At 48.8% G+C, this 27,350-nt stretch overlaps 2 protein-coding genes across 4 annotated transcripts in view; one reads left to right on the top strand and one right to left on the bottom strand.

The window, feature by feature from the left end:
- A1CF (APOBEC1 complementation factor) overlaps positions 1 to 4,958 on the top strand; it is a 29,734-nt gene extending 24,776 nt beyond the window's left edge. For all 3 annotated transcript variants that reach the window (XM_053983679.1, XM_053983681.1, XM_053983680.1), the window contains exons 11-12: positions 133 to 266; positions 2,656 to 4,958. In XM_053983679.1, coding sequence (XP_053839654.1) covers positions 133 to 266; positions 2,656 to 2,807 — 286 coding nt within the window. In that variant the 3' untranslated portion in view covers positions 2,808 to 4,958. The remainder of the gene's footprint in view (positions 1 to 132; positions 267 to 2,655) is intronic.
- A 3,535-nt stretch (positions 4,959 to 8,493) lies between these two features.
- On the bottom strand, positions 8,494 to 26,788 carry LOC128810648 (putative neutral ceramidase C). Its single transcript, XM_053983699.1, has 22 exons — positions 26,496 to 26,788; positions 24,973 to 25,339; positions 23,883 to 24,019; positions 22,350 to 22,438; positions 21,859 to 22,008; positions 20,743 to 20,919; positions 20,278 to 20,405; positions 19,805 to 19,882; positions 19,203 to 19,323; positions 18,386 to 18,511; positions 18,000 to 18,086; positions 16,371 to 16,475; positions 16,187 to 16,268; positions 15,758 to 15,873; positions 14,644 to 14,738; positions 13,763 to 13,802; positions 12,838 to 12,933; positions 12,226 to 12,321; positions 11,493 to 11,642; positions 10,680 to 10,739; positions 10,047 to 10,135; positions 8,494 to 9,193 (listed from the first exon to the last, which is right to left on the bottom strand). Exons 3-22 carry the CDS (start codon positions 24,007 to 24,009, stop codon positions 9,004 to 9,006), a joined length of 2,202 nt encoding a protein of 733 aa, XP_053839674.1. The 5' UTR covers positions 24,010 to 24,019; positions 24,973 to 25,339; positions 26,496 to 26,788; the 3' UTR covers positions 8,494 to 9,003.
- Positions 26,789 to 27,350: the final 562 nt, after the last annotated feature.

The following is a 27,350-nucleotide window of genomic DNA, read 5'->3' on the forward strand; positions in this document are numbered from 1 at the left end:
TTAATGCACCAGCCCAGGGAAGCTACGCTTCCATTTGCTGTGTGGGGTGCTGCCAGCTCTAAGTGGATCCCAGCATCTGGCAGGAAAGCCCTGGGGAAAGCAAACCCAGCTAACTTTGTGCTGTCCTCACAGACACCCCTTCACCCCGCCCAAGCTCAGCGCCTACATCGACGAGGCCAAGACCTACGCGGCAGAGTACACCCTGCAGACCCTGGGCATCCCTGTGGAGGGGGCAGAGGTGCCTCCTGCAGCGCCAGCTTTCCCAGGTATGGGCATGTCTCTACAGCAAAAGGCTCCTGGAATGTCATTTTTCCCGGTGGCTCCTTGTGGGTGTGAAGAATGAAGCAGGTTTTGGTCACTGAGGACTGGCCTGGTTGTGCTCCCCCCACAGTGACTCATGTTATTTGAGTGTCTGGCATCTTTAGCAGACAATTCCAGACTGCTTTGGGTTGGAAGGGACCCGAATGATCATGTAATTCCACTCCCTGCCATGACAGGGACACCTTCCACTGTCCCAGGCTGCTCCAAGCCCTGTCCAGCCTGGCCTTGGACACTGCCAGGGATCCAGGGGCAGCCACAGCTGCTCTGGGCACCCTGTGCCAGTTTACTGCCCATAGAGGATTTTATCTCTATCCCAGGACTGCCCAAATTTCTGTGTCCCCATTCCAGAGCAACTCAGGCTGAGGGCACTGGGGTGGGGGCTCTGCTCCAACCCCGACCCCTCAGGTCAATGCTACAGCTGGGATTATGTCCAGGGGGGTCAGAGCAGTGTCCAAGTGCAGAGAATCCCAACATCCAGAGGCCCATCCCAGCTCCACACATCCCCTCCACTCCTCCCAGCTTGTGAAAGCCTCCTTCAGCTGGGAGCCCCAGAAACAACACAGGATGCAAAACTGGCGTCCCCAGTGCCACATCTGGGATGAGTCCCCTCCCTGGCCCTGATGTCACCAGGATGGAAGAGCTCCTCCTCCCTGCAAGGACACATGGCTGATGAATTAATGGGCTCTCCATCTTCCCCCAGCACCCCCAGCCCCTTGTGAACCAACACTTAGGATTTCATCTGCCAAAGAGATGACGCAGCCACAAAAGTTTGGACTCAATCCCAGCTCTCACACCCCCACAGAAGGTTTTTCTCCCAGTTTGAGAACTTGTAGCTCTTGTAACTGCCCCAAAGAACTTGGAAAATCATGGAAAACACAGGAATTTGCCGTGCTCTCCAGCATGACAGTAGTTCTGATGGAGAGGCAGCACCACGTGCCAAGCTGTACATGAGGAACACATTAGTCAGTACTACTGAGTTGTTTGGAATGTCTCAAGGATGGATTTAAAAAAAAAAAAAAAAAAACATCTATCCGGCTTCCTGCCACAGGAGTCCACAAAAGCCACAGAAAAATCAATTTGTCTGGGCTTGTGTAGCTTCCGCAGCGTGGAAACCAAATGGGCTCTTTATTGAATCTAGCCCCCACTTACTGCTTAATTAGCATCTCTCCTTTTCTTTCATCCACCCTTATTTATTTGTCTTGGGAGCTTGGCAAATGGACATGCACTGAAGTTGCTGCCTGCAGCACACACTGGTCCTTGGTCAGGGCTTGCTAAAGCTCAGCTCAGGCCGTGCCCAGCTCACAGCTCATTTCTCTCCCAATGGTGGCAGCTGTGCCTTGAGTCCCAGATTTCTCAATTCCTGCTTGAGATGTTGCACCTGGCTTAGCTGGTGCAAAGAAAATACTCTGGAGAGCCACAACATTCAAATTGTAAGGCATTCCTCATGTTTTTCCCCAAATTGACACCTCCAGTGAGGCAATGTGTGCTCCCTGTTGCCCAATATTTCCATCCTCCCACCAAGAGGACCTTGGCTCTCGCTGACCTGGAGTTGATCCCATTGCCCACCTGGTCAGACAGGATCCTGGGAGATGTATTTTGGCAGCAGAGCCTGCTCCAGCAGATCCAGTGGATACTCCAGCTGCTCTTCCCAAATGTAGGCTTTGTCTTAATTCCTGATTCCTTTACAACAAAACACTGTGGTCTGCTTGACAAGCTGTTATGCCTTGCCTTCAGAGGAACAAGCCCCAAATGATGCTGTTTTCCCAGTGATTCATTCTCAAATAGCAACGCTTACATCTTCCCATGGAAAATCTGGAAGTGTTGAAACCACATTTTCCATTAGAAACCGATGGGGAAAAACCAAAAAATCCTATCTACTAAATATTTGCTCCCTGCTGTTGCATTGAGAGAGTTTCCCTACCATGGCTGTCCTGAACTGTCTGTATTTTGGCTATGAAGGGATCAGAGCTATATTTTCTTCAAGAATCCTGCCCAAATTTCCCCTATTTAAGGGGAATTTAATTCAACCTATTTAAGGTTGTTTCCTTGCCCTCCTTATGCCACATGGAGGGGACCTGTCCAGAGCACCATTAGAAATAATCAAAACCTGAGGAAAAAATATTCAACCAGGGAGTGTTTTTCCAGCACCATGGTGAGGAAATTCTTTCATTTTCCTATTAATTATTTCATTTATTTATATAATTCCCACTAACAAACTCACTGCTGCCCAAGCCATTTCCCACTTTGGGTCATCCCATCAAAACCTACCGGGCGATGGTGAGTTTTGGATGGGTTCTCATTAATCCACGGGTTTTCCTTCTCTTTTTCCTTCAGGATACACTATTGCTAATGCAGCTGCCACTGTCACAGCCACTCAGCTCAAGCAAGCAGTGACACTGGGACAAGATTTGGCCACGTATGCGACCTATGAAGCCTATCCTGCCTTCGCTGTCGCCGCACGGAGCGATGGCTACGGAGCCTTTTAACCAAATTCCCTTAAACCCAGCACAGGCAGAAAGGCAAAGGAAAACAATCTCAGTCTGGTAATTCAACACCCTCATGATTTCAAGCTAATCTGTGGCCTAAGGTTCATTTTAGTCGGAGTTTCAGTCTTGTAGGTCTTTAGTTTTGTAACAGGATGTTTTGTAACGGGAGGGGAAGGAGAACTTTTTAAAAATGGTGCAAAACCAGATTTTCATACTAGAAAGCAAAAGCTCAGCCCAGGAAATGAGAGGTTCTCAGGTGTATATATATATTTTTATATGTATATATATTTATACACCTAGTGTTTGTGTGTGTTTACAAGCAACAACCTGTGCTGAAAACAGTTGGTCCCATGGCTGTTGTGACCTGGACTGGGGAAGGATGGGGTGGCCCAGCAAACTCCTCCATGCACCGGGAGTTCTCCTGCATCCACCCCAAAATTTCCCAGGCCAGGCAGAGCAGAGGTGCCCCTTGGCCACATGAGTTTGCCTCCCCCTGTCCCTGATCCCCCCATGCCACCAGCATGGGGCATCTCAAGGCTCTTTGAAATTCTTCTTTGCCAAGGGAAAAAAACATTTATCCTAAGCATTTTTGCCCAGCCCAGGAGGCTAATTTTTAAAAGGTTTCCATGCTAATTTTATTTTTAAAACAGGGCACAAGAATTCAGCAGAGCTTTCCCTCTTACTTTGCTCCCTCCCAGCCATATCCAAAAATCAGCAAATACCGGTGTATTTTTGTGTGCTTCTCATCAAACGGCACATTCACTGAAAAACAGGGAAACTTTTAAGCCTGAGGAGCAGAAAAGTGCTATTCATTAAGGCCAGTTCTCTACTTAATTAGAGCACGAGAGCTCACAGCCATGGCCCAGTAACAGCAGGCACCTCAACAGGAATAAAATTATATCCAAAGAACATTTTCCCAGGTTGGAAAGAGCCCTGCCTGGCTTGACACATTAAATGAAGGTTGCTGCCTGCTCTGATTCCAGAAAAAATTAATTTAGTGGAAGAGGGTTCATGCCAACAGCAAAGGCACCTCTTAATTTGGAGAGCACCTGTGTTGGTGTTGTGTTTGACCCCTTTGGGAATGCTGGGAGCATCCTTTGGTGTACAGCAGGGGCATTATCCATTTATTTTTGCCATGGGATCGAGGCAGGAGCAATGATACTATGGAGATATAGGAGGAATCCAGTGCTGGATAACTACAGCAGGCACATTAATCCTATATCATAAATCCTGCATGGTGATGCATCTAAGAAAACTTGAATTTATTCAGTCTAGGACCAAAAGAACCCTTTGGGGAGGAAGAATTTACAACTGGGTTGATGACACCCAGCAGATCTGGCCCCAGATTTTTCAGCTGGTTTAGATGCCGTGATGTGGCAGAGTAGAAGCCATTCCAAGGGGAGCTTTTCCTGTGCATTCCCCAAGCTGTGCAAAGCACCAGGGTCTGTGACAAGATGGTGACTGCAGCAACCAAGCATTTCTTCCCTCTTCTGACTCCATTTCCCCTGGAATGGAACAAACCCCATAAGCTGTACAGTCTGAGATCCCCTCCTATTTATAAAGTAGCTCATTAGGGTGACCCTAAAGGTATTACAAGCCCTCTGTGGCTGCTGCTGGCCATGTTTGGCTTCACAGCAAAGGACAAACCTGGTCACAGAGGGCCAAATAACCGAGAGTGTTATGGATTTTGTGGCTTTTTTTTTTTCTCTTCTGTATATGTCTTTAAGTGGTGTTTGCCAACGAGGAATGTAGCCAGGAGAGTCTCTCAAACCGTTGGCAGGAAGTGTTTCTCACTTTCCATGTTCAGTAAGTTTAGTCTGCTTTTTCAGCTATTTATATAAGTTCAGAAAGATGTCAAAAGAAAGGGCAAGAAGCAGTATTAAAAATGTGTGCATGAAGCACTTATTTTTGTACGAGTAGTACAAGGTTTATATAGAGTTTTAACACTGTGAAGTGTAGCAAAAAATCACAATTTCCATTTACTGGAGGACAATCATGTATGTTTAAAGGGAATGAAGGGGGAAATGGCACCTCGATAATCCGTTACAAATTAGAACTGGGACTAAATTCTGTGAAGCAACTCTGTGATTTTAGAGTAATCCAAGGACATTCACTGGACTTTGAAATACCATTAAAACTTTTTAAACACAAGCCTTGGTCCTTTTATACGTCTGTGGTAAACAGGAGCACACTTTGCTCCAGAGGGATCGATCCCAGGTCACACTGGCAGGGTCACAAGCTGTTCAGGAGCATTTTCCACATGCACTTTGGTGACCCTCACCAAGCACACACAGCAGAAAATTGGAAGTTTTTGTACTTCTGCACTGCTAAGTGAAAAATCAAGGGGTTCTTGGCCTCTTTTCCCAGCACTTCTTTGGTCAGTAATTATTTTCCTGCCAGTGCTACAGGAATTGGGTTTGCTGTGAATTTATTACAGTGGTAATTGTTCCTTACCTGATCCCTGTAGAGATTTTCTGGGGGTTGTATCAATAGTGAGAAAACACCAAGCAAAAATAAGAGGTAAATATGGAGATCTGTGATTTAGGGCAGTGAGGGATTGGCCCCACCTTGAGAAGAGCTTGTTACCAGGTCACTGATAGGTAAATCTTTTTTAAGATGAGGCCCTGCTCTTTGGAAGACCATCACAGCTAAATGACTGAGAAACAGCAATTCCTGGGACGAGGGGTTCTGGATTTGCACTTTTCCAGAGACATCCTGAGCCCAAGAAATGGGGGAAGCTCTGGTACCTTGCTACTGATAACACAAACCAAGGCCTCCCTGCCACTCCAAAAGAGATTTTGCCAAAATAGCTTGACATTGCTCTTCCAAAGAGGTCAGCTGTACTCCAGGCTCCAGCACCTCTATTATTTTCCCTTATTAGCTTTTCCTGATGTCCTGCTTTCATTTCCTCCAAAACCAGGGCAATGGAGAATTTGCTGTTGTGCTGTAACATTTGCCCCCTGGCACAACTGAGATTCCCTCTTTGCTCAGCAGCAGCTGGCTGGTCAGTTTTGGAGAGCAAGGATGATTTTCCAAGGAATCTCAAGCCCCACAGCCCAACTTAAAGAAAGCATTATTTCTCACTTGTAAAGATGTGGGCTCCCAGTGGAGAGCAAGACAAAGCCAAAAAACCATATCCACCCTCCACCACCAATTCTAAGAGAAGTTTGAGGTGTAAGTGATGAGATCAATGCCCAGAAAAACCAGCAGATGGCCTCATCTTTGGCTGCTGGCAAGGCAGGGGGTACAAAAACTGCATTTTCCATCTCCCTTCTTCCAGCCAGCGCTTTCCTGGAGGTCTGTACAACACAGGGCCTCTCATCTAAGGTGCAGAGTGAGAATAAAACATCTCTAAGGGTGACCAAACTCTGTGTTTGGAGCTGGCCAGACCCTGGGACATCCCATAGGGAAACTCTTGTGTCCCACTGAAACCCCCTCAGTCCATGGGATAATGTGGCTTTTAAAGGGATCTGCCTCACCTTGGAGCTTGCATTGCTCCCTTTTCCCAGCTTAATCTCCCATCTCAGCTCATTGCTCCATCACATACCTATCTGGATGTCTCCTTTTTTGGGGGGAAAAAGTCCCAAACCAAATGACCTTTGAAGGTGACATCCCAGTGAGGGGTCACCAGCCCCTGCTGGTCACTGACTGGGGGTCAGCCTGTCCCTGGTGCTACTCATGGTGCTCTGATGGGATGGATGTTCCTTCCTTCTTTCTTCTTTGCTGTGTCTCCCAAAATCTGAATCTTGGATAAAATTCCAGTTCTCAGCTGTCCTTTTCTAAGTGCTGGTGGGGGCTTAGACAGCCCCTGCCCACCAACCCCTGTCCCTTGGGGATGCTTGGGGTGGGCTGCTGTCACCCTGGACACCTCAAACTCCTCTCCATGCCCAGAGACTCATCCTGGCCTGGCTCCAGCTATCCACAGGATTGTGCCCATCCAGATTTGGGATTTCTTAAGGAATAAGCTTCAGAAGAGTGACATTCCTTGGTCCCCAGCTCCACCTCGTGTATATCCAACCCTGGTTGCGGAGATGTTACAAACCAGAGAGCTGCTGGCAAGATAGGCTGCACACAAATACCCCCTGTGGGCTGCTGGAAAAAGCCTCAGACAACCACAGGATCCAACAAATCCCAAATCCTGCATCAAAGCCTGCAGAGGATTCTCCCCTCTCCCCCAGGGCCTGGGGTCAGATCCCAAATTAGCTCCTCCTGATCCAGCTGATGAATTGGGAAGGGACAGGATGTGCAGGAGGGAGTGCACAGGAGCTCAGGCTGCCGACATAAGTTTCCCTGAGTACGTGATAGTTTATATCCCACGCCAACAAAAATAAAACAAAGGTGGAATTCTGCCCTTCTCCTGAGCACGTAGCAGGGCACAAATGGCTCCACGTCAGGGACAGCAGCCCGGGAGAGGGACGAGCAACTGTGAGGAGCAGTGAGTGCTATATTTAACAGCTGGCAAGGTGCCCAAATTCCTGAAAAATTCTTTTTTTTTCTAGGCTTTGGCTCGAGCCTGTTCTCGTGTAAAACAGCACTGGCACCTAGTGGCTGCTGGATCCAGGCACAGCATCCCAAAAAAGCGTGTAGGAAAGCAGGGAAGGGTTGCTGGTCACTGCCTGCCAACAGCCACGATGCTGTTACAGAGCAAATTAGACCAAGGGCTTCTCTCCCAGAGAATTTTCTACGCACAAAATATGATGAAAATCCCCCAAAAAATGCCTCCTAAGTTTTGCCCACTGGTGACAGCCAAATAAACACAAGGTGTTTGACAAGGGGACCTGCTCTGGGGTGCAAGGCACTCTTCAGATATCCTAATTCTGGCTTTCAACACTCCCTCTCCACTGCTTCCTAAAAACTCTCTTTTGGGGTCAGATGTTCGTGGTTTAGAGGGTAAATCTTTCAATGTGCAATTCAGCTTGGCTTGCTTAAACATGTCCTAAACATGTCCTACTGAATAAAAACCCCGCTGTCAGTGGGGTGGCTGGGGGGGTTATTAGGACAGGACATCAGGAGCATCTCCAAGGATTTGATTCCCAGTGATGTTCTTTCAAAGCTCTCTCTCTTTCCTGACTCAGTACTGCAACTGCTTTGAGCTCCTCCGGATGGGGAGCTCTGAGGCTGACTGCAGCTGCTTGGAAATGAATAATTCATCCTCTCATACTGATTTTGAAGAGAGGCAAAATTATCTGATTGATGATTCTCTGAAGAATTAAGGAGATTGCATACAAAATTGGTACACATTATTGGAGCTTATTAAACATTTACAGTTGTTTAGCTGTCAGGCCCTACAAGAATCCTAAATCCAGACCTGAAATATGTTTTCTTCTCCCTGTGGCCCTGATTCTACCACTTGTAGATAGCAGAAGAGATGTAGGGACTGTGGAGCTGTCCCCACTTATGGCAGCCCATGGCAGTGCTGATGGGAGGCAGCTCAGGAGGGACCTGCCACCAACACTGGTCAGGGTGGTCATGGCTTTGTCCAGGCAGCTCTGAAACCCTCCTGGGAAGATCCTCTACATTCCTGTGGTGAATTCCATTTTTTGTGTGGTGAAACCCTTTCAGCCAACAGGTTTGAGCACTGTCCTTGTACCCTGCAATGGTAGCAATCCAAGCTGTGCTTGGATGAACTCTTGTGTGGGTTGGAGAGAGACCACAAGCCCTTCTGGTGACCCACCTGTAGGTAACTCTGGGTGGCCCTGCATCCAGCCAGAGCCTGCTGGCCTTGGGTCCTTCCTGATGCTCCAGCAAAGCAGGCTGGGGTCTGTTCAGGGCTGCCTCACCCACAGCTTTAACTCATAAATTCAGTTCTTACTGATTTCCATCGAATTGCCTCCAGGAGAGTCTATTCACCATCAATAGGCACAGGTTTAATGACTAAAGAGGAATTTACATCATTATTACAATAAGAGTCAGCTGAAACCTGGCCTGGCCAGGACAGAAACCACTTGCCTGAGGACACATGAGGAGACTCAGCTGCAGGGAAAAGCCAAAACGTCCCAGGAAGTTGAGCTTTGTACATCAAATGACGACCAGCAGCACCCAAGGGGCGGCAGTGACATCCAGAGCCACAAAAAAACCCTCCCAGAAAATCGTGGAATCATCTGGTTGGAGGGGAACCACAAGAACCATCCAAGTCCAACCCCTGCACAGCCCAGATACCAAATCTCCTGCGCACTCCTGTAGGGAATGGGATCACCTATGGAGCTGTGATTCGAAAAGCTGAGGATGAGCCCTCAAAGGGGACAGAGATGACACGAAAGAAGGCCACCCTCTTCTTGTAGTGCCCGAAGTAGCGGAGCCGGTACACGCCGGGCTCTGTGCCAGCTGGGATGTGCCACTCAACAGTCACATTGCTCTGGCCACGGGATCCTTTGCTCCAGTAAAACCTGGGAAACAGGCCCAAAACTGCAGTCAGCAAGGAAATCCACGTTTCCTTGGAGCTCACTACGTGCCACGAGATGAAGACACTCCAGGGAAGTGTATTTTAAGTCCTCCTTGTGCAGGGGCAGAGCTAAACTGAGAGGGTAAATATTCACTTAAATCACTAAGTCTGTAATTATTGAGCTCAGGACTTCTGGCACCCATTTCCACATCAAAAGGCTATTTCCTTTTATGGAATCCTTTCTGTTCAACCCCCAAAACTGTACAGAGAATGCTCAGCCTCAAAACCCCAAACATGATCTGGATACGAGGGCTTTTTCAGCTGGTTCTGAGGGAGCTCTTCTTGGGGAAATGATGAAGATTCACCTACAGCCCTGAAAAGTGTCACCAGCCTTGCTGCTTTGTGGATATTTTTCCTGAAGGCTGACATCTCCACCCTTCACTTTTCTTTCTTCCAAACTTCTAAAAAATTGTTGTCTGTTTATGCTGCACAGCACATCTGGCCAATTTTCCCTGTGAGTCTCTCCTGTTTTCTCTTTGGCATCTTATTCATCCCCACAGTATGCCAGAGGGATGGATATAGGCTAGGAGCAAGCTGGACCACAAACCTTCTGTAATTCCTGCCCTTCCTCCTCCCTTTCCCAAATTTGCAAGCCTCCATTCCAGATTCTGGAGCCAAGGGGAACACCAGTTTTGCCAAATTAACCCCACCAAATATGAGCTGATCCTCCTCTGGAGAGCATCACCTGCAGGGTCAAGATTAACCTGCAGCTGGGAGCTTTGGAATGAAGCCCTTCAGGTTAGACTGAAATGACTCCCGGGATTCTGTGGGACAGGGAAATTGCTCAGGGCACCCACCTGGTGTCCCAGGAGGCGTCATTCAGCATCACACGCCAGCTGCTGGAAATGTTGGAGTATCTCTCCACCGTCAGGAAGTTATGCTCAGTCTGGAATAAAACCACCAGAGTTAGGCAGACACTGAGGGACAGGCACGTCCCCACCTTCTGTGGCACTTTAAACTGGATAGGGACTCTGCTTCCTCATGCTTTACCGGCAAGTGTTATATTTTACTGCCAAAGCACAGATTTAAGCTGATAAACGAAGCGCAGAACTTATCTGTAGGAAGAGAATGGTCACAATGTCTATGCAAGGTGAGTGATGGAATTAAGTGCTTTTCTAATTTCCTTTGTCTTGTTAAAATTAAGCAGCAGGGTGGTAGGATGGAAATTAGAGACCAAGTTTGCCCTGGATACCAGCCTCCTCTAACACATACAACTTAAATAATATAAAGAGATCATAAACAGCCCAAATTCACTTCGTTGCCCAAAAAGCTTTCTAGTGGTGTGAATTCCCAAAGCACACATCTTCCCTTGGTCTCCCAGCAAAGAAAAAAATCCTACCCAAATATCCATTAATCCCAAATACCCCAACTGCAGCATCATTCCATCAATCCCAAATACCCCAACTGCAGCATCATTCCATCACATTTACCGCGTTCTCTGCAGAGTTCCTGGGGTTTGCACCCACAAAAGTCACTTCAGCAACTTCTCTCTGGGGGAGAAATTGAGAGTTGTATTAAAGGCTGAGCATTAAGAGTATGCTTTGAAGAGGCCATTTGATGTATTTTAGGGGGTGGGTTGGTTTTGTGGTGTTTTCTTGTGCTTGGCTTGTTGTTGCTGTTGTTTTAATTTATCATTTCACTTGTTGCAGCAGCAGTGGGCAATTTGTGCTTTGAACTGCTGCTCGGAGCCTTGCCATTCCACTTGTCCTGCTTGCTGGATAAACTCCACCACTGCCCATAAAAAAGGGAGGAAATAAGGGAGATTTTTCAGAATCCCTCTCTGCCTTACTGCAGGGAGTAAGGAGACAGCAATGAGGTGAAAGCTCTTGCTCTGAACATCTTATCTAAATGCTGAGCATTGAAAGCAAAACCATTTCTGACATTTTGATTTCATTTCATTTACATTCCACGGCAGAGGCATCAAAGGTGACTTGATTGCTGCTTGTAAAAAATCACTGTAAAATATTTACCTACTTAATCAACTGCTATTTTGTTTTGAAGCAGAAGGGGAAATCTGCTTTGTGCTGAGTGAAGGGCTTTTATTTCCCCCTTTATCAACCCATTTTATTCCCATTCAGAACAGTGGCACAGGCAGGGAAATGCTCTGTCCCTTCTCAGCCGTGCCCACCAGAGAGACAAGACCTGTTTGGTCTGAGGGCACCACAACTCACAGGCTTGTGGGGTGAGGAGGGAGAATTTAAAGGTTTCTCCAACAAGTTTTAGGGACTCCCTGAAGCTCTCACCTCTCGATACTCTTGTCTCACTTCTTCCAGCACATCCCCAAAGGTTTTCTTGGCCGGCGCGCTCTCGGTGCTGAGAGAAGGCAGCAGGGTCACGTTGGTTACGTTGAAAAGTGGGGGCTCTGGACCAGGGGACAGCTCCTGAGTGGCATTCTGGGAGACGGAAGATGTGCTTGTCAAACATCCACATGGACAGCCAGGATTCCCTGAGGAACCACAGCTCTGCCTCCCAGCCTCTGCTCAAACAGATTGTAGGAATAATAAAGTGAGCGTGAAACCAAAGCAGAGGATCTCCAGCTGTGCTCTGCCTGCAAGAGCAATCCCTGCAGGACACCTGCTGCCCTATTGCTGGGGTCTCCTAAATCCAGCCCCAGAACATCCCAGGACATTCCTGCCCATTGCTCCTGCCCATTCACATGGTCACTATGGGAATGGAAACCACCAGGTAAACCAAAAAAAACAGATTTTTTTTTTCCGTTTTTTAGAAAAGCAGCAACTTCAGGCCATGCTGAAAGGTTGGAGGTACTGATTTCCTACATTTTGAGCTGCAAAACCCCCAGAATTTCTCAATTGGTGTCAGAGCGCCATAACAGGAATTATTTTCATACCATTTCTCAAGGTGGATTCTGAAGAGAGAGGGCAGCAGTCGGGTGGCCTCGGTGAGGAACAGCCACCACCACGGACTTAAGATTTAGATATCCCCAGCAGGCTGTGGCATGTAGGAAATGCTGCTTACCAGAGCGATAGCCTTGGCCAGGCCCCTGTACAGCTGGATGTAAGCAGAAAGGGTGTGTGGCCCATAAATAGTCGAGGCAGCCTCGTATCGTTGAACCTGGAAAAGACAAATTCGGGACAGGAGGGTTGGGAGGACTCCTGGGTGGTTTGCACATCCCATCCCAGCAGCTCAAGATCAGCAGTGGGTTATTTATTCCCTTTTGGATAAGGAGACAGCCCCAACAACTTGCCAAAGAATTTCTGCTGCAATTTCAGGCTACTCCTCATTCTCCAATCTGTTACAAACAGGGAAGGCCTCTTTGCTCTTGCAGTTAGCACAGGTTTCACCCTCTTTGCTCTTGCAGTTAGCACAGCTTGTACCTTCTTTGCTCTTCCAATTAGCACAGTTTTTACCCTCTTTTAAAGGCTTATGATGCAACTTGCCTCCCCCTCCAACTTTTTGGGGTGGGATTCGTCCAACCCCAGTTCTTCCAACCTTCACTCCCAGTTCTCCCTGCCCATTTTTGTGGCACAGGAGAAGAACTCTAAACACACATCATTTCACATGAACTGCTAGCCCTTGATGCCAAAAAGCTGAACTCCGACAGGTTCAATCCCCACTTTTAACACTTACCTGGTATTCCTCATAGGTGGTGATGTAGTGGGTGTAGACATTGCACAGACCTGCAATCACAATGTTCATCCCTGGTGTCCCATGGGAATCAAATTCCTTAGGAGGGAAATAAAACCCTTACCTTGAAACAACTGCTTAATGCACAACTATACTGTTGTTATTATTGTCATTATTATTATTATATCAATGTATCAATTAATATATCAATAATAATGCCAACTACCATAACAATAATAACATTATTGTTATGGTAGTCGGCATTATTATTGTTATTGTTATTATTATCCAGGACAGAATACAAAGTTATGGTGGGAAGGGGGCTGGATGCCCAGGAATGCAAACCTACAAGTGCAATTTGCCTTTTTTAAGGTCTCATATTCACTCCCCAAAGAAAAAACGGACAAATGATCTCACATTCCAGTAAATCTAGGGGAGTTTTTTGGAAGCTGATGTCTGTATATTCTTTTAAAAATCAGGGCTATAAGTATAAGAAAGGCCCAGGGAATTGTGGAGACAGCATATGGGCTTGGGATTTTATTTAGCCTGCAGCCAGGATGTGTCAATCAAATGGAAAAAAAATACTTTTGCCCTTTTTTTTTTTTTTCCTGCAGTTGTTCTCATGTTGCAGAATCCTGGTAGGGATTAAGGAGCTGAACCTCTCCATCCCAGAGCCAAACCCCTGCTGGCATCAAGTTGTGCCTGGATCCCTGTGGAATTGGCTTAATGGATTGAAACCCGAGCAGTTGGTGTTTTGGGGAGGATATTCATTTCTGCTGCCTGTCAGGAAGCAGATGGAAAATCTGTCTGAAGAAAATGGGAGAAGGAAACATCTGTGGGACACGAGCCCCGTGAGCCCATCTAGGAGGAGACTCAAGAAAAGAGAAGTTCCAGATGTGCTGTGCTCTGGGGAACCTCAGCAACTCACACTTTTAACAGCTTCCCGCAGCCTGCGTCCAGACATAGTCCTGGGGCATGGAGGGAACAAAGTCAGGCTCCAGAATCATGGAAACCCAGAATCTTTTAGGTTGGAAAATGCCTCCCAGCCCATGGAGTCCCAGCTGTGCCCAGTGCCCACCTTGTCCCCAGCCCAGAGCACTGAGTGCCACCTCCAGCCCTTCCTGGGACACCTCCAGGGATGGGCATTCCAAAGCTCCCTGGGCAGCCCCTGCCAAGGCCTGAGCACCCTTTCCATGCAGAAATTCCTGCTGCTGTCCAAGCTGAGCCTCCCCTGGCACAGCTTGAGGCCATTTCCCCTTGGCCTGTCCCTGTTCCCTGGCAGCAGAGCCTGACCCCCCTGGAGCTCTGGAGAGCAGGGATTTAAAGCAGGAATTGCTGGCTGGACTTGCAGCACCCACCAGAAATTCCCACAGCAGCTCCAGCACTGCCCAACATCCCTTAAAAGCCTCTGTGCTCAAGTTCAACCAAAGGACCTCAAAACATTTCACACCCATCACCACAGCCAGGGAGGCACCCCAGGGCAGGGTAGAAATAAAGGTACTAGAGATAAATCATTATCTTATTTAAATTTGCATCACTGCACCACCAACAGTCAGTGCAATTCATCATTGTGGCGGTTGTGGTGCCAAAAACAGAATCAAAGTTAGCAAATTCCTTTGGTTTCCTTGAAACTGCATTTTGTTACAACCAAAATGATTCAGGACGCCTGTGTGCACCTCGATCATTCTCAGGGTGAGTTTGGAGACAATTTTGAGCCTAACCCCCTTTCTACCTGCAGGCAGAACTGTTCCAGGAGGTTTGAGTGAAATCTGGCTGCAGTAAATGCAGCAAAACCCAAGGAATACACACGTGAACTCCCCAGGCACAGCAAGGATTGCCAGGGATCCGATGGCAGTGATCTGCACATCCACAATGTCTGGGTGCCAGGGGTGGGGCCAAGTCATCTGAGAGGGAGGAAAAAGTGCATATAAATACTCTGGTTTCGTAGCAAAACAAATAATCTGAGGTGTTTTCCTTCCACAGTCATCAACCAGGCAGATGAATTTATTCTGTGAATTTACTGGTAAATACAATTTATTTGTGAAACACGTGAGAAGGTGTTTTACCTTCATATGATGTCTGACTATAAGGCACAAGTAAACACTATAGACAAGGCAAAAAAAAACTAAATAAGGTTGCCAAGAGGGGCAGCTTTAGGCAAAGTGGGTAAAGAAGGTCAGGGTAGCACCTAGAAACCCCTCACCTGCATGGAAAAAGGAGAGAATTGGGATTGATGAGGAGAAAAAAAATCCCACTCCAGCAAGCCCAAAAAGGTGTTTTTTTTTTTTTTTCTGAGGAGCAATTTGCTGGGGGCAAAACATGAATGACAAAAGCTTGTGAAGCACATCAGAAGCAGGAAACCTGCCAGAGCTTCCCTAAAATGTGCTAAAGCCCTAAGAATAAAGTGTAATTTACTCTCAGTAACACCATCCTGCGTAGAGGAGGAGGCTGGGGGAGCTGGGGTCTCTTTTGGGGAGAGCTGAGGTGAGGAGCTGATTGAACACGAAGTGACAGCAGGGAAGCCTTTAACGAGGCTGGTGAAAGGAATAACAATGAATTTCCTTACCCAGATGGCCTCGTTTCAGTGCTCTGAAGAGCCCTGGACGTGATCCCTCTGCACGGCAGCGTTTGCCTCAGTGCCAAGGGAGCATCAGGTGGGAAAAGGGGCAGCGATTACCATTTGGAGTTGTAAAGCAGGATTTGGGGAGAGCTCAGAAAACGCCAAGCCATGCCCTGAGTGTGGGCTGGGATCGACGGAGCAGCAGCTCTGCAGAGCCCATGCAGCCCGTGCTCCTTCCTTGTTCTTCACCAGACATCACAGACATTGCCTGGAGCTCCCTGACAAACCCAGGAGGGACTGGGATCTGTGATCCCAGCCCAGCGATCCCTGCACTCCCCAGGGCACAGACAGGTGTGTCCTTACCTCTCCCGTGTTGAAGAGGATGGGCTTGGGTTTGTGGCAGGCTTTGGTTTCGTTCGACGGCTCTCCCAGAAGCTGGTCCCTGATTTGATCCCAAAATGGGTCCCCTTCAACTGAGCCTTGAGGGGGAAACATCTTTAAACTCTGTTCCTCAGCTGCCCCGGCAGCTCTCAGACACTCCCTGCTCCCAGGTAATGAGGACAAATGAGCAGGACAGTCCCAAACCAGCTCCCTCTTCTCGCTCATCCCCATCCCATCCCTTGCTCTCCTTCCTCCAGGGCGTGGCCATATCTTTTTCCCAAATGGACACAGACAAACCTGTGAGGGGGTTTTCTCCACCTCCCCAAAAACCACCCCTTTGGATGCTGAGAAGCGACTCCAGGGCTTTCAGTCCATCTGGGGATGCCTCATTGGGGTCTGCCCCCAAATTACCTTGGGTGAAGTTGAAAGCCCCCACTCCGTCAATAGTCCCCGCAGCAAAGCTGTACCCCAGGGCTGGTTTGCAGGTTTTAACCTAAATCAGAAGGGGAGAAGAGAAGGAAAAAGAGACAAACCCCATGTTCCCTCATGGTGGCAGGTGCTGCTGCGGTAATAGGGCGTTTCCTCCTGCTCTCACCGTGTGTGTGGCGTTGAGCTCCACGGACACGTTGCTCATCTTCACCCACTGGTGGGCTGTGCTCAGGGGTCCTGTCACCTCCTGGGAGGCTTTTTCATACAGCTCCTGAGGGACACATGAGGGGGGGAAAAAATCCCTGTGGGACAAGCAGTCAGGAAGAGCCGTATGGGTAATTTCCTCATTCCACCTTCCCGGGGCCTCTTCCAGGCGTAAATCTGTAATTCCCAAGTCCCTTTGTTTCTGTCACCCCCAAGCCCTGCAAGCTCTGTCTCAGGGAGGGAGGACACTTCTCTTTTGCAGCTGAAACATGCCCCTATTTCAGCAGGATGGCAATTCCCTTCCCCTGGTTGCCATCTCTTGGCATTTCTCACATCTTAGGCCAAGCAGAAAAAACGTTTTCCGTGAGAAAGAAGCGTTTTGCTTTACTCACTGCCTCAAAGTGCTGCACGTATTTACTGCACCCCTGCCAGCTGAAGGGATTTACTACACACACTCAGCCCCTCGGGGAATGGCTTTCCAGCCTCAGGTCGGCCCATGAGAAAAGGTTGCCAGAAGTTATACAGGTTTAATGACATTCCTGGAAGGAGCTGAGGGCACAGCCTTGGAAGGCCAGGAGTCTGAGGTGTTAAAGACAACAGCAGTGGTTTTCCCCTGTGTTTGATGCACACACCAGCACTCTTGGACTGGGGACAGAGGCACAATCAGCCTGGAGTCCCCTTCAGGGCACAGCCTCTGCAGAAGCAGAGGAAAAGCCACCACCAAGCCTCCTGCTCCCCCTCCTCTGCTGGACACGCTCCAGTTCCTACAAGCTCCTGTGCCTGAAATGCTGCCAAAAGCTCTCCTTGCACTCACATCACATGGGAGGGGAACCAGCAAATTCAGTCCAGGGTGACTTCAGAGCCCACAGATGACAAAAGGGAACCCTTAGGGCTGAGGAAATGCAGGCCCAAGCAGAGCAAGGGGAGCATCCTCTGTGGGGGTTTCAGCCACACTTTTTACCTCACATTTGTGTCAGTTTGGGAATGTGATGCCAAACTGGCCCACAAGTGGTGTGTGGTGGTGTCTCTGAGCTCTCCCAGGAGGATTTTTCCCATCATGGTGCCTTTGAGATGAATGGGAAGGAGGGAGATAAGAGGGGACATCCTCATTCTATCCCAGTGAGGAACACTGAGATCAGAACCACCAAACCAACATTTTCAAATGACAACACCTGCGAGGATGTACCTAAATAAAAGTATGTGTTGTCCAGTCTAAATTCAGGTTTCTAATCGGATGTGTTCTCCCTGAGGAAATTTTTCACTACCATTCAGATTTCCTACACTGTCCTAAGCCTAACAAATTCCAGGCTTTGAGGTCCTCTTGATCCCAGTAGACAGAGACATCACCAGCTGGTTGCAGAGCTCATTTACCCATTAAAAACAAAATCAAGGAACTTTGGAGTAATTTGAATCTACAAACATTCACCAAAGCAGGTACAAGATAGATAGAATATGGAATATAGGAGACAGAAGATAGAATGTGGAACATCCAGAGGGAAGGGATCCACAAGGCTCATCAAGTTGTTGAAATGAGCATGAATTCCTGTCTTAGCAGCACTCACAGACACTCAGAAAGCAGAATATCCCTTACCTTTGCTTTCAAGTAGATATTTTGCCCTATAATCCTGGTGCTCTCAAACATATCCTTCCCGGGCCCCTTAGCCATGCACATGGCTGCCTGTTGGGAAATTTATTTGGTGATCAGTGACCATGGAGAGCATCTGGCACTGCCAGGTGCTTGTCAGGCTGTGGGAACTGAGGGCTTCTTGCAGGCCACATCAAAATTAGGCACAGGGTTGCTACACTCAAATTTGGGGTGAAAAAATCGGGTGCGTGAGGGACAAAGCACAGGTAATTCCTGGAAGCGGCATCCAGGACAGTCCAAAAAGAGGCAATTTTTAACTTTTAGTGCCCTCCCCGTGCACAGTGGTCAAGCAGAGGGCCCTGCAGAGCGGGGGACAGGGGGGTCACACTCACCCCTCCGACGGGACAGGTGCTCTGGGGGTTGTCACACGACTCGCCCGTGTTGGCGCAGAAGGGGCCCTGCGTGTTGGGGGACACGTCTCCCAGGTTGGAGGAGGCAAAGGCGGCCACAAAAGAGCCCTGCCAAGGCCAGAGGAGCCTTGCAGTGCCTTGCAGGGAAAGCTGCAAAGCCCACGTGCAGCTCTCCCGCAGCTGCTGTGCTCGCCAAGCAGGACTCTGGCTTATTCCCAAAGTCACTGGGAGCTCAGCAATGGGGGTTTAGGCACATCCCAAGAGGTAGGGCAGGAAGAGCAGGGGAGAATTGGATGCACATGATGCCATTTCAGGAAAAAGAGACAAACTTCACCCCAGCTTGGTGTGCAGACAGTATTTCCTCCTCCCCCTCTTCCACCTCAGCTCTCCCCAGCTTCTCATGTTGCTGATCAGATGTTTATGGGTCATTGGAGCACCTTGCACAGGATTTTTTTCCCCTTCCAGGTGCTCACCACGACTGATTTACAAGGTGAGAACTATTGGAACTGACTGCAGGGACACTTCCCAGGTTGCTCAAGGCTTGAATGCTTCCAGGGATGAGGCAACCACAACCTCCCCAGATTTTAATCAAAATAAATGTGAGATATTCCTCAAGTCTGAATAACTGCCACCAATTACTAGTTTGGAATGTCATTAATACCCCTTCCAATTTCCCTTCTGAAAAAGGAAAAAATCAAAGCATTCACCTCAATCCTTGTGTTCCTGTGTTTGCCCTGCTGTCCCACCTCACCCCTCCCCGTCCCAGCCCTGTTTCCCCCTTTCCTTTGGGTGCTCCCACCTCTCCAGGGAGCATTCCCTTGTTCTTCTCCTGCTCAAACAGGTAGGAGGCATAGCCCACGTTGTCACTGTTCACCAGCTGGTTGGAGTTGTTCATGCTCACTGGGTGCACAGCAAACCAGCTGAGGAGGGGTCAAAAAATGAAATTAAAGTGAAATGAAAAAAGTGAAAATGCTCTGTTCACCCCATGCAAGGACCATTGACCTGTTCAATCCTATTGAATTTTCCTATTCCCAATTTGGGGGAATTTTCTTTGGGAGAATACACACAGAGACTTGTGGTGCTTAGGGATGGATTAACAAGAACAGAGTATTCCCATCCTGCCCCTTCCTAAGCAGGGGGCTCATGGCTGTAACAATCCAGGCCTTGAGGCCTGACAAGAATTTGTCACTGTCATTATCAGGGCCACCAAGATCTCCTTCAGACCTGAACTGACTCTTGCAGTAACCCAGAGAATTATATTTTGCAGAGATTTTTATATTCAAAGGAATGAGGAGGAGTCAGTGATGTAAAAAAAAAAAAAAGGGGAAAAAAGGAACACCTTCATTCCTACAAAAAATAATGAGGGTTTGGAGAAAAACCTGCTGCTCTGGTGGTCAGTACCTGATAAGGCCTAGCTCATGTCCATCTTCATCTACCATCTTCAGCAGCACCATTTCTTTATCCGTGTTGGATGAATACCTGGATGGGAACAAAGCAGGGAAATCCCGTCAAAGTCAGGGCTGTGCTCCAATCCTCTGGCAGGTTAAATCCTCACTGGGCTGAACAAGGATGTGAAAAGGTCATTCCAGGCACGACCAGCACACAGCAAGGCCTTAGAGAAGCATCTGGAACCAGCTGGGAAGGCAAGGGAAGAGCTGTGGCTGTCACTGTCCTCAGGCACTGCTCCTCCAGGGAATGGAGGTAACCCAAATTCATGCACCAGGGACAGCACTTTAATGCCCTCTGACTCCTTATTTGTTAAATAAAGCACAAGGTCACATCCTTGACCAATTCCTCATGCTTGGAGAGGACAACTGCAGCTTCCAAGCCCTTTTCAAGCAGTTAATTTATTCTCCTGCCTGGGGAGATTTTACCTGTTCCACTCGGACTCCGGGTTCGCGAGGTAGGAGAACGGGCTCCGGTTGATCTGGCTGTTTTCTACCGTGCCTCTGTTTATAAAGAGCCTTCCTTTCTTCATGCTCTCATGGGCAATATCTATGCTCTGCAAAGCAGACAGGGACTATCAGTCTGTAAGGCACGTGAGAGGTTATCTGGAAAAACTCTTTCCCTCCCTGTCCATCCCCAACCCTTTCTTGGAATTTGGGGGTGCTTGTTTGTTTGGCATTTTTTCCTAAACTCATCTAAAATTCTCAAAAATTACAACAACATTTTTGAACTACCAACAGCTGTCTCTGAAGAAAGGGCTCAAAGCTCCTGCTTTTTGAGCTGCAAACAAGCAAGCCCACCTCAAAGCAGGCTGTGCCACGTGGAGCTGCCACCCCAAACACCACCGCCAGAGCTGTGCTGGGCACCAACACGCTGAACTGGGTGACACCAACCTTCACAATGCCATTCACGATGGAGCTGAGGGCTGGCTGGACGAGCCCCTTGCTGGTGATCCACAAGAGGGTGTACTGGAAGTACCCTCCAGGCCCTGAGTGCGTGTGGGTCCCACTGAGGATGACGTTGTCCTGCCGGTACAGCTCGCCGTACTTGTTCCGCAGCTGCTTCAGCACCTGAGGGGGAGGAGGTGCTCCTAAAAACCCCAACCATCCATCCCCCTCCTCACTCTTCTCCTTCTGCCTGGCACAACAACAAGGTTGTAGCTGTTGACTTGGCAGAAGGCTCAGAATCGGAATATCTAGTAAAAGACCCTTATATCCAACTCGAAGCGCATCCCAGAACATCCCAGGAGGATCTACAGTTCTCCAGCACCTCCCTATCATTGTCACCACTTTGTAATGAAGGGATGGGACTATTTTTGGGCTAAGAACCATTTATTGCTCAGATAAACATCAGTCTCAGAGGCTGTGAGATTTTAGAGGAGCAGGCAGTCGGCCATAGCTCAAAGCAGTCACAAGCTCTTCGTTACAAGGCAATACAGAACTGCCACAAGGTTTATTTTGCTTTTCTAACCTGTCACCTTTACTCACTTCTGCTACACTGTGGATACTTTTGCCCAATAGGCTTCTGTCACACTTATACACAAATGCTTCTATTATAACTTCTAAACTCTCAGCTTATTCCATACAACCACACCCCTACATTTAAACCCTTCACCATTTTATCAATGCAGGTTCTCACTTACCTAAGGCATATTCTTACTTACAACTATAGAAACATAAGTTTATGGTTTTTCTGCTTAATGTCTCTGTGTTGTATTTTTACATCAATCCAAGCTTCTCCCAAGGCTGCAGATCAAACCCTTCCGTGGCCGTGGAAGTTTCTGTTTTTCCGATTCCCACACCTCCCTCCCTCCTGTGCTGCACTAGAGGCACCATGATAATGTATTTGTGATTCCAATGAACTCCTGGTAATTCTCCCACTAAGAGAAGAGCGAGCAAAGTCCAGCCTCATTTGCTGAGGGGCCCAAAGCTCTTCTCCAGCAGAGACACAGCATCACCCCAAGGAAATCCCAAAGGATTGCTCCCAGCCCCTCCTTTGCAGCCCCGTACCTCCAGCCTGACTCTCTGGGACACCATCCCGATGTCGGCGCTGACAAACACGACGCGTCTGGAGCCCTCAGGCTCTGCCACGATGAAGGCTCGGCTGTAGAGGCGTGAGAGGAGCCCCCCACCCACCTGGTTGGGGTTGGCATATCCCATCTGCAGGAGAGGAGCTCCATCAGAAACACTGAGCCATTTATTCCTCTGCTTTTCCTGAGCAGATTTGCCCAGGGGTCACTCAACAACTCCGAGCTGCAGCTCTGTCTTGCCCCGCATTCCGTGGAATGGTTGGGCTTGGAAGGGGCCTTAAAGCCCATCTCCTCCCAACCCCCCACCAGCCCACGTTGCTCCAAACCTCAAGGAAATTTCAACTTGTGTTTGAAGGTGACACACATTTGGCAAGGCAGAGGCTCTAAACCAGAAATCCTGCCAAAAAAAATACTCCCAAAGGATGAAAAATCAGTGTTTCGCCACCCCCATGAGGAATTCCCCCAACTCACCAGGGGGACCTGTGCCACAGGCCCCGTGCAGTCAGCTCTGCCAACACCCACCAAGTACTTTGCCTCTTCCGCTACGTTGTTGGTGCAATCTGTAACAGCAAATGGCAGATCAGTGGACACAGGAGCGAGCAGAACCGGGGGCAAGAGAGGCCAAAGGGCTCTGGCTGAGTGCTCTGAGTGGATTTTCAGCGGGATCTCAATGTGCCGAGGCTGTGAAGGCCTCTGGGGTGGCAGAGGGTGGAGCAGGCATGAAGAACCACCCAGGGAGCTGTCCAGAGGGGTCACTGGACTGTGTCAGATGGGTGGTGATGCACAGCGAGGGGGAACCAGCCCAGCATTCCCAGTTAAACCCTCCAAGCCCACCAGTACCATGCAGGAGCCAGGTCCAAGTGCTGTTTGACACAGACAATTCAGCTCAGCAGTGGTAAGAAAAAAGGGATGGTGTGTCAGGAGCTAATGGGAAAGGACTCGGCAAGAGAGAAGGGCACATCCAACACATCCTGTGTCCAGTGATGCCTTGGTCTTCCCCCAGAAAATCACAGCAGAGCCAGCTGAAGCTCAGAGAGGGGAAAAGCAGTTCTGAGCAGTGATTTCCAGACAAATGGTGAGGAAAAGGTCTCTCTCACCCCAACCACCAGGAAGGTGCAAGAATCCTTCCAGGATGGGCAAACCCGTGGAAGAAAAGCCATGGATGGCTATCAAATCATAATCAATCAGAAAGGTTATCTACATCTCAGGAAATCCCAGAGCCACAAATTGCTGCAGGCTGAGATAACACTGTGGGAAAATATGAAATATTTCTGTGTGCTTGCTCTGTTTCCACAGCCCTCCCCAGGCAGCTGCTTTGGGATCAGGGGATGCTCCATCTTCCCAGCCTGACCTTTCCTGGGCTGTCACTTGAAACACAGGAGAAGGGAAACACTCACATTGGCCACAGACTGATGCCATTTCTGCATTTAAAATGACACCAGCCAACTGAGCCACCCTTTTAGAACTACCCTTCCTCATCCTCCTCCTCCCCCAAAAGCTCTGATACAGAAGAGAATCACTTGTGCAAAACTCAGGCATGTTACAGCCTAAAAACATGAAGTTTTGAGTCCCAGATGTGAACTACATCCAATTTGAGAGCAAAGCCTGGAAGCTGGAAGGTCCCACTGGTGAGATGTTGAGTCCAGCTCCCGACACCCTCGTGCCTGTGCCTGGGGATGGGGTTGGAGGCATCAGTGGGCTGTGATGGGGTTGTAAAACCCCTTGGTCAAATCCTGGGAGTGAGAGGCTCTCAGCAGGCACAGAGAGGGAAGGGAGGATGGAAGGAAGGGATGAATCCCTGCAGCCAAGCTCAGCCCACCCCTGGGGCCGTGCATCCATGCCCAGAGAACTGCTGCCGCGGTTGGGTGAAGGGACCACGTGCAGAGGTGGTGGTGACAGCTCAGGAGTGACCTGAGACCTCCACCTGTCCCCCTCTAATTTAAATCCTGCCCTGGGCACCCCCTGGAGCAGAGGGCTTGGAGGGTCTGGGACAGCTCCACTTGCCATTGGTGTTTTTGGTGAGGAAGTGCAGGACCAGGAGCACCACGGTGAGGGAGATCATCAGCACCAGGCATGCGATCAGGATCACCTCCAGCCGGGAGAAGGAGCACTTGGACCTCTTTCCAGGCATGGTGGGGGCACTGTGGGAGCAGAAAGGAGCCCGTGGGACATCCCAGTGAGGGACACATCCCACCCAGAGCTCACACCCCACCCTCAGAGAGCTGTCTGTGTCCCCCAGCCCAGCATCAGAGACGGCAGCAGCACAGAGAAGGATGGGAAGTGGAGATTTCTATTTCAGCTTATGACAAAAATGTGTCTCCTGCTGGCAGCAATCGCCCCCTGACACCAGGCCTGACAGGACAGGGAGAGCACCCAAATTCCCGACCCTGTGTCTCCTAAGACATTTTGCTCACCCTTCTGAAGAGATCTGGCAATAAACTCCACAATATTCCACCAGATCCTCTGTTCTCTGAGTGGCTCTAGGAGATGCTGAAGCTCAGAGCACAGCAGAAGATAATACTGTCACCATAATAAACATCAATTTAGGAATCTCAGCTTCAAGGTCCCTCCCAACCCATACCAGTCTATGATTATTGTGATTAGAGAGGGAAGAATGAGGCAGAGAATCTGATTCTCCTGGCAGTAACATTTGCCAGCTCTGGTGAAGCCCCTGCCTGCAGGTTATTCCTCACAGGGACTGTGCCCTGGAAACAATGAACCCGCAGGAAACAACTGCTGGAATGAGCACTTATGCTCCTGAAAAGGTTGCAGTGATAAACGACATCAGCAGAGAGCCAAGTGGTCACTCAGACTTGCTCCAGGTGACCTCTCTTATCAGCTTCTTCTGCTACAGCACTCGTGGTCAGGGCTGAATTTCACAGAGCAAATATTGTAGCGACAACAAATCTTAAGTTACAGGTTTCCTGCCCTCTTTGTTGCCTGAGCGTGGCATTGGCTGCCAGGCACCCTGAGCCATCCAGAACTATCCCAGCCCCGGCGTGAAACACATCAGCATCACACACACCCACACTCCTCACCACCCCGCTGATCAAACTGCCCCAAAAGCACTGCAAGCTACAAACCCCGATCCTACCTGAGCTCTCTCACCCGTCCCAGCAGCTCCCAGCTGGAAAGTTCAGTTGGAAAATTCTTGCTGAGTAACCCCGTGAGTCAAGAGTGGCACGAGATAAGGAGAAACCAATCAATAATTTGAATCCCACAAGGAGGTGATGGAAGGTTTTTCCCCAGTGTGTTTCTGTTAAGCTGCAGGCAGCAGCTCCCTCTCCCAAAATAACCTTTCCAGGAGTGCACTGCTCAGCTCTGCTGCTCGAGGAATTTGGGGATGTTTTTTCTCCTCTGCCTCATCACAGCTTGGTGCAGCCTGTGGAATGGTGGCTAGATGTGACTCCTGATTCTCATGGAAGTTCAGTGCTCAGGGTTTCCACGCTCTACTAGAAGAACTTGGAAAACAATTGTATTTTAAGTGTAAAACACTTTTATTAATGCATTTCTATTTAACAAAAACTTCATTTGTTAAAACCCACCTTTTTTTTTCCCCACCTGTTTCAAGTCCCAGCTAGGCCTGGATAAATTCTCCAGCTGCTCAAATAGCTTTATCCAAAGGCTTTTGGCACTTTGCCTCTCCCCAAAGTGACAGGACCCATCACACCCTCAGATGCTGGTGCAGCAAGAGGGAAGTCCCAACCAGCCACAGCCCTTTCTCCCTCCAGCATTGTGGTGGGAATTAAAAGCTGGCAGCACCTCTGGCATTTTGCCTCCCCTCTCAGGGAAGGGAAAAGAGCTTCCATCACCTTTCCTACGGTGCATCCCTGATCCAAGGGTTAACATTCCAGGCAACGGCTGCGTCAGCGCTTCAAGGTCACGTTCAGCGCTGCCCTTTGGCTCCAGTGATTTTTGGACTGGCTGGTGGGGAGAACCAAGATTTCCTGATACCTTATCTCCTGGCTGTGATTCCCAAGGAACCTGCAGGCCCTGGAAGCAGCCATGTGGGCTGGCAGATCTCCTCAGACACCGCTGTGCTCCTGGGAATGTTTGGGTCCCAAAGTGCATCCCAAAGCCTTGGGGGGAACTGGAGGGGCCAGGCAAAACCACGGAGCAGCTGCTCTGCTGGCATGGGAGAGCTGCTGGCACAGGGATGAGCCAGGAACAGGCTGGGCAAGAGCAAGAGCTCTTCCTGCAGGTGATATATATTTGCTGGAGCTGATTAGAGATTGAGTTTTAAGGAATTGTTCTTGTAATGGAGAGTCCTGCCAGCCTCAGCCCACAAAATGCAAACAGCTGAGAGAAAGTGGCTCTGTAACCACCTGTGGCTGGGGTGGAGGAGGGGAAGGAAGATTGGTGACAGCTCAAAGCATGCCCTGAGGAATATTTCACATTGTTTTCCTGTTGAGGTTCTGGGGACCCACAGCTCCCCATCTCCCCCAGGTGACGTGTTTGTGCCCAGGCCCAGAACTGCAGAAGCAGGGAGCTTTTTGGCACAGAAAAGGCACTTTCTGGGCTGCAAAGACCTCAGCTTAAGTGCTAAGGGCTTGGTAGATCTCTCTGAATGCCTCCCTGCCTGTGGAAATGTGAGGAAGGTGAAAAGTTCCCACAGACCATCCTCCTTCCCAAGACCAGGAGTCCTCCAGCTTCTTCCTGGTGCCATTTTGTGCCAAATGAGTCTAAAGAAAGCGATGTTTTCTTTACAATCTTCATCCTCCTGAGAAAAGGTTCCTCCCCATCACTGCTACCACAGGACTGCACTCTGTGACCTCCCCAGGGGCTGCAAAAACAGCACAGGGATTTCATCCTCAACAGGAGAAGTGTTCAAACCCACTCGGGATTCATGGATCCACTGAAGGAATCGGGCAAAGCTGACAGAAGGGAAACCACTCAACACAGGTGGCCAAATGTGCATTTCTTTCCTCAGTGAACCTCCAAATCATTAAGAAAGAGGATTCAAACTACCTCTATAGGGGAAAAATAAAATTAATTAAGAAAATTGTCTTTGAAATATAAACCCATGAAGCATTTGTTTCCCTTTCCTCTCCTCATTTTCAGTTCCTCATCCCTCCTGAGCAAGACCAGATAATTTCAGAGAAGTGGCCCTTTCCTACAGCACCCAAATTTCACTTTAAAACCAGCATTTCCTGGTCTCTTGGAGAGCTCCCTTTCTGTAAACCATCCAAGCTGGGACTGGGTAAAACTAAAACTAACTGGGTAAAACTAAACTCTTCTCTTCTCTTCAAAATGCTCAGGCCACAATCTTCTCTGTAAACCTCCTGAAACAAAAACTCTTCTGATGGGCAATGAAGAGACTGAAAATAACTTTAAAAATTACTTTTTTTTTTTTTTTAATTATAAGGCCTGGAAGGATTCCCAAAACTGGCTGCATCAAGCCTTTTGCCCCCCTTGTTCTAGGGGTCAAAAATCCCTTTTTTTTTTTTTTTTTTATGAGAAGCCACTGTGTAT

The sequence above is a fragment of the Vidua macroura genome, chromosome 8 (assembly GCF_024509145.1).
Source record: "Vidua macroura isolate BioBank_ID:100142 chromosome 8, ASM2450914v1, whole genome shotgun sequence".
NCBI lineage: Eukaryota > Metazoa > Chordata > Aves > Passeriformes > Viduidae > Vidua > Vidua macroura.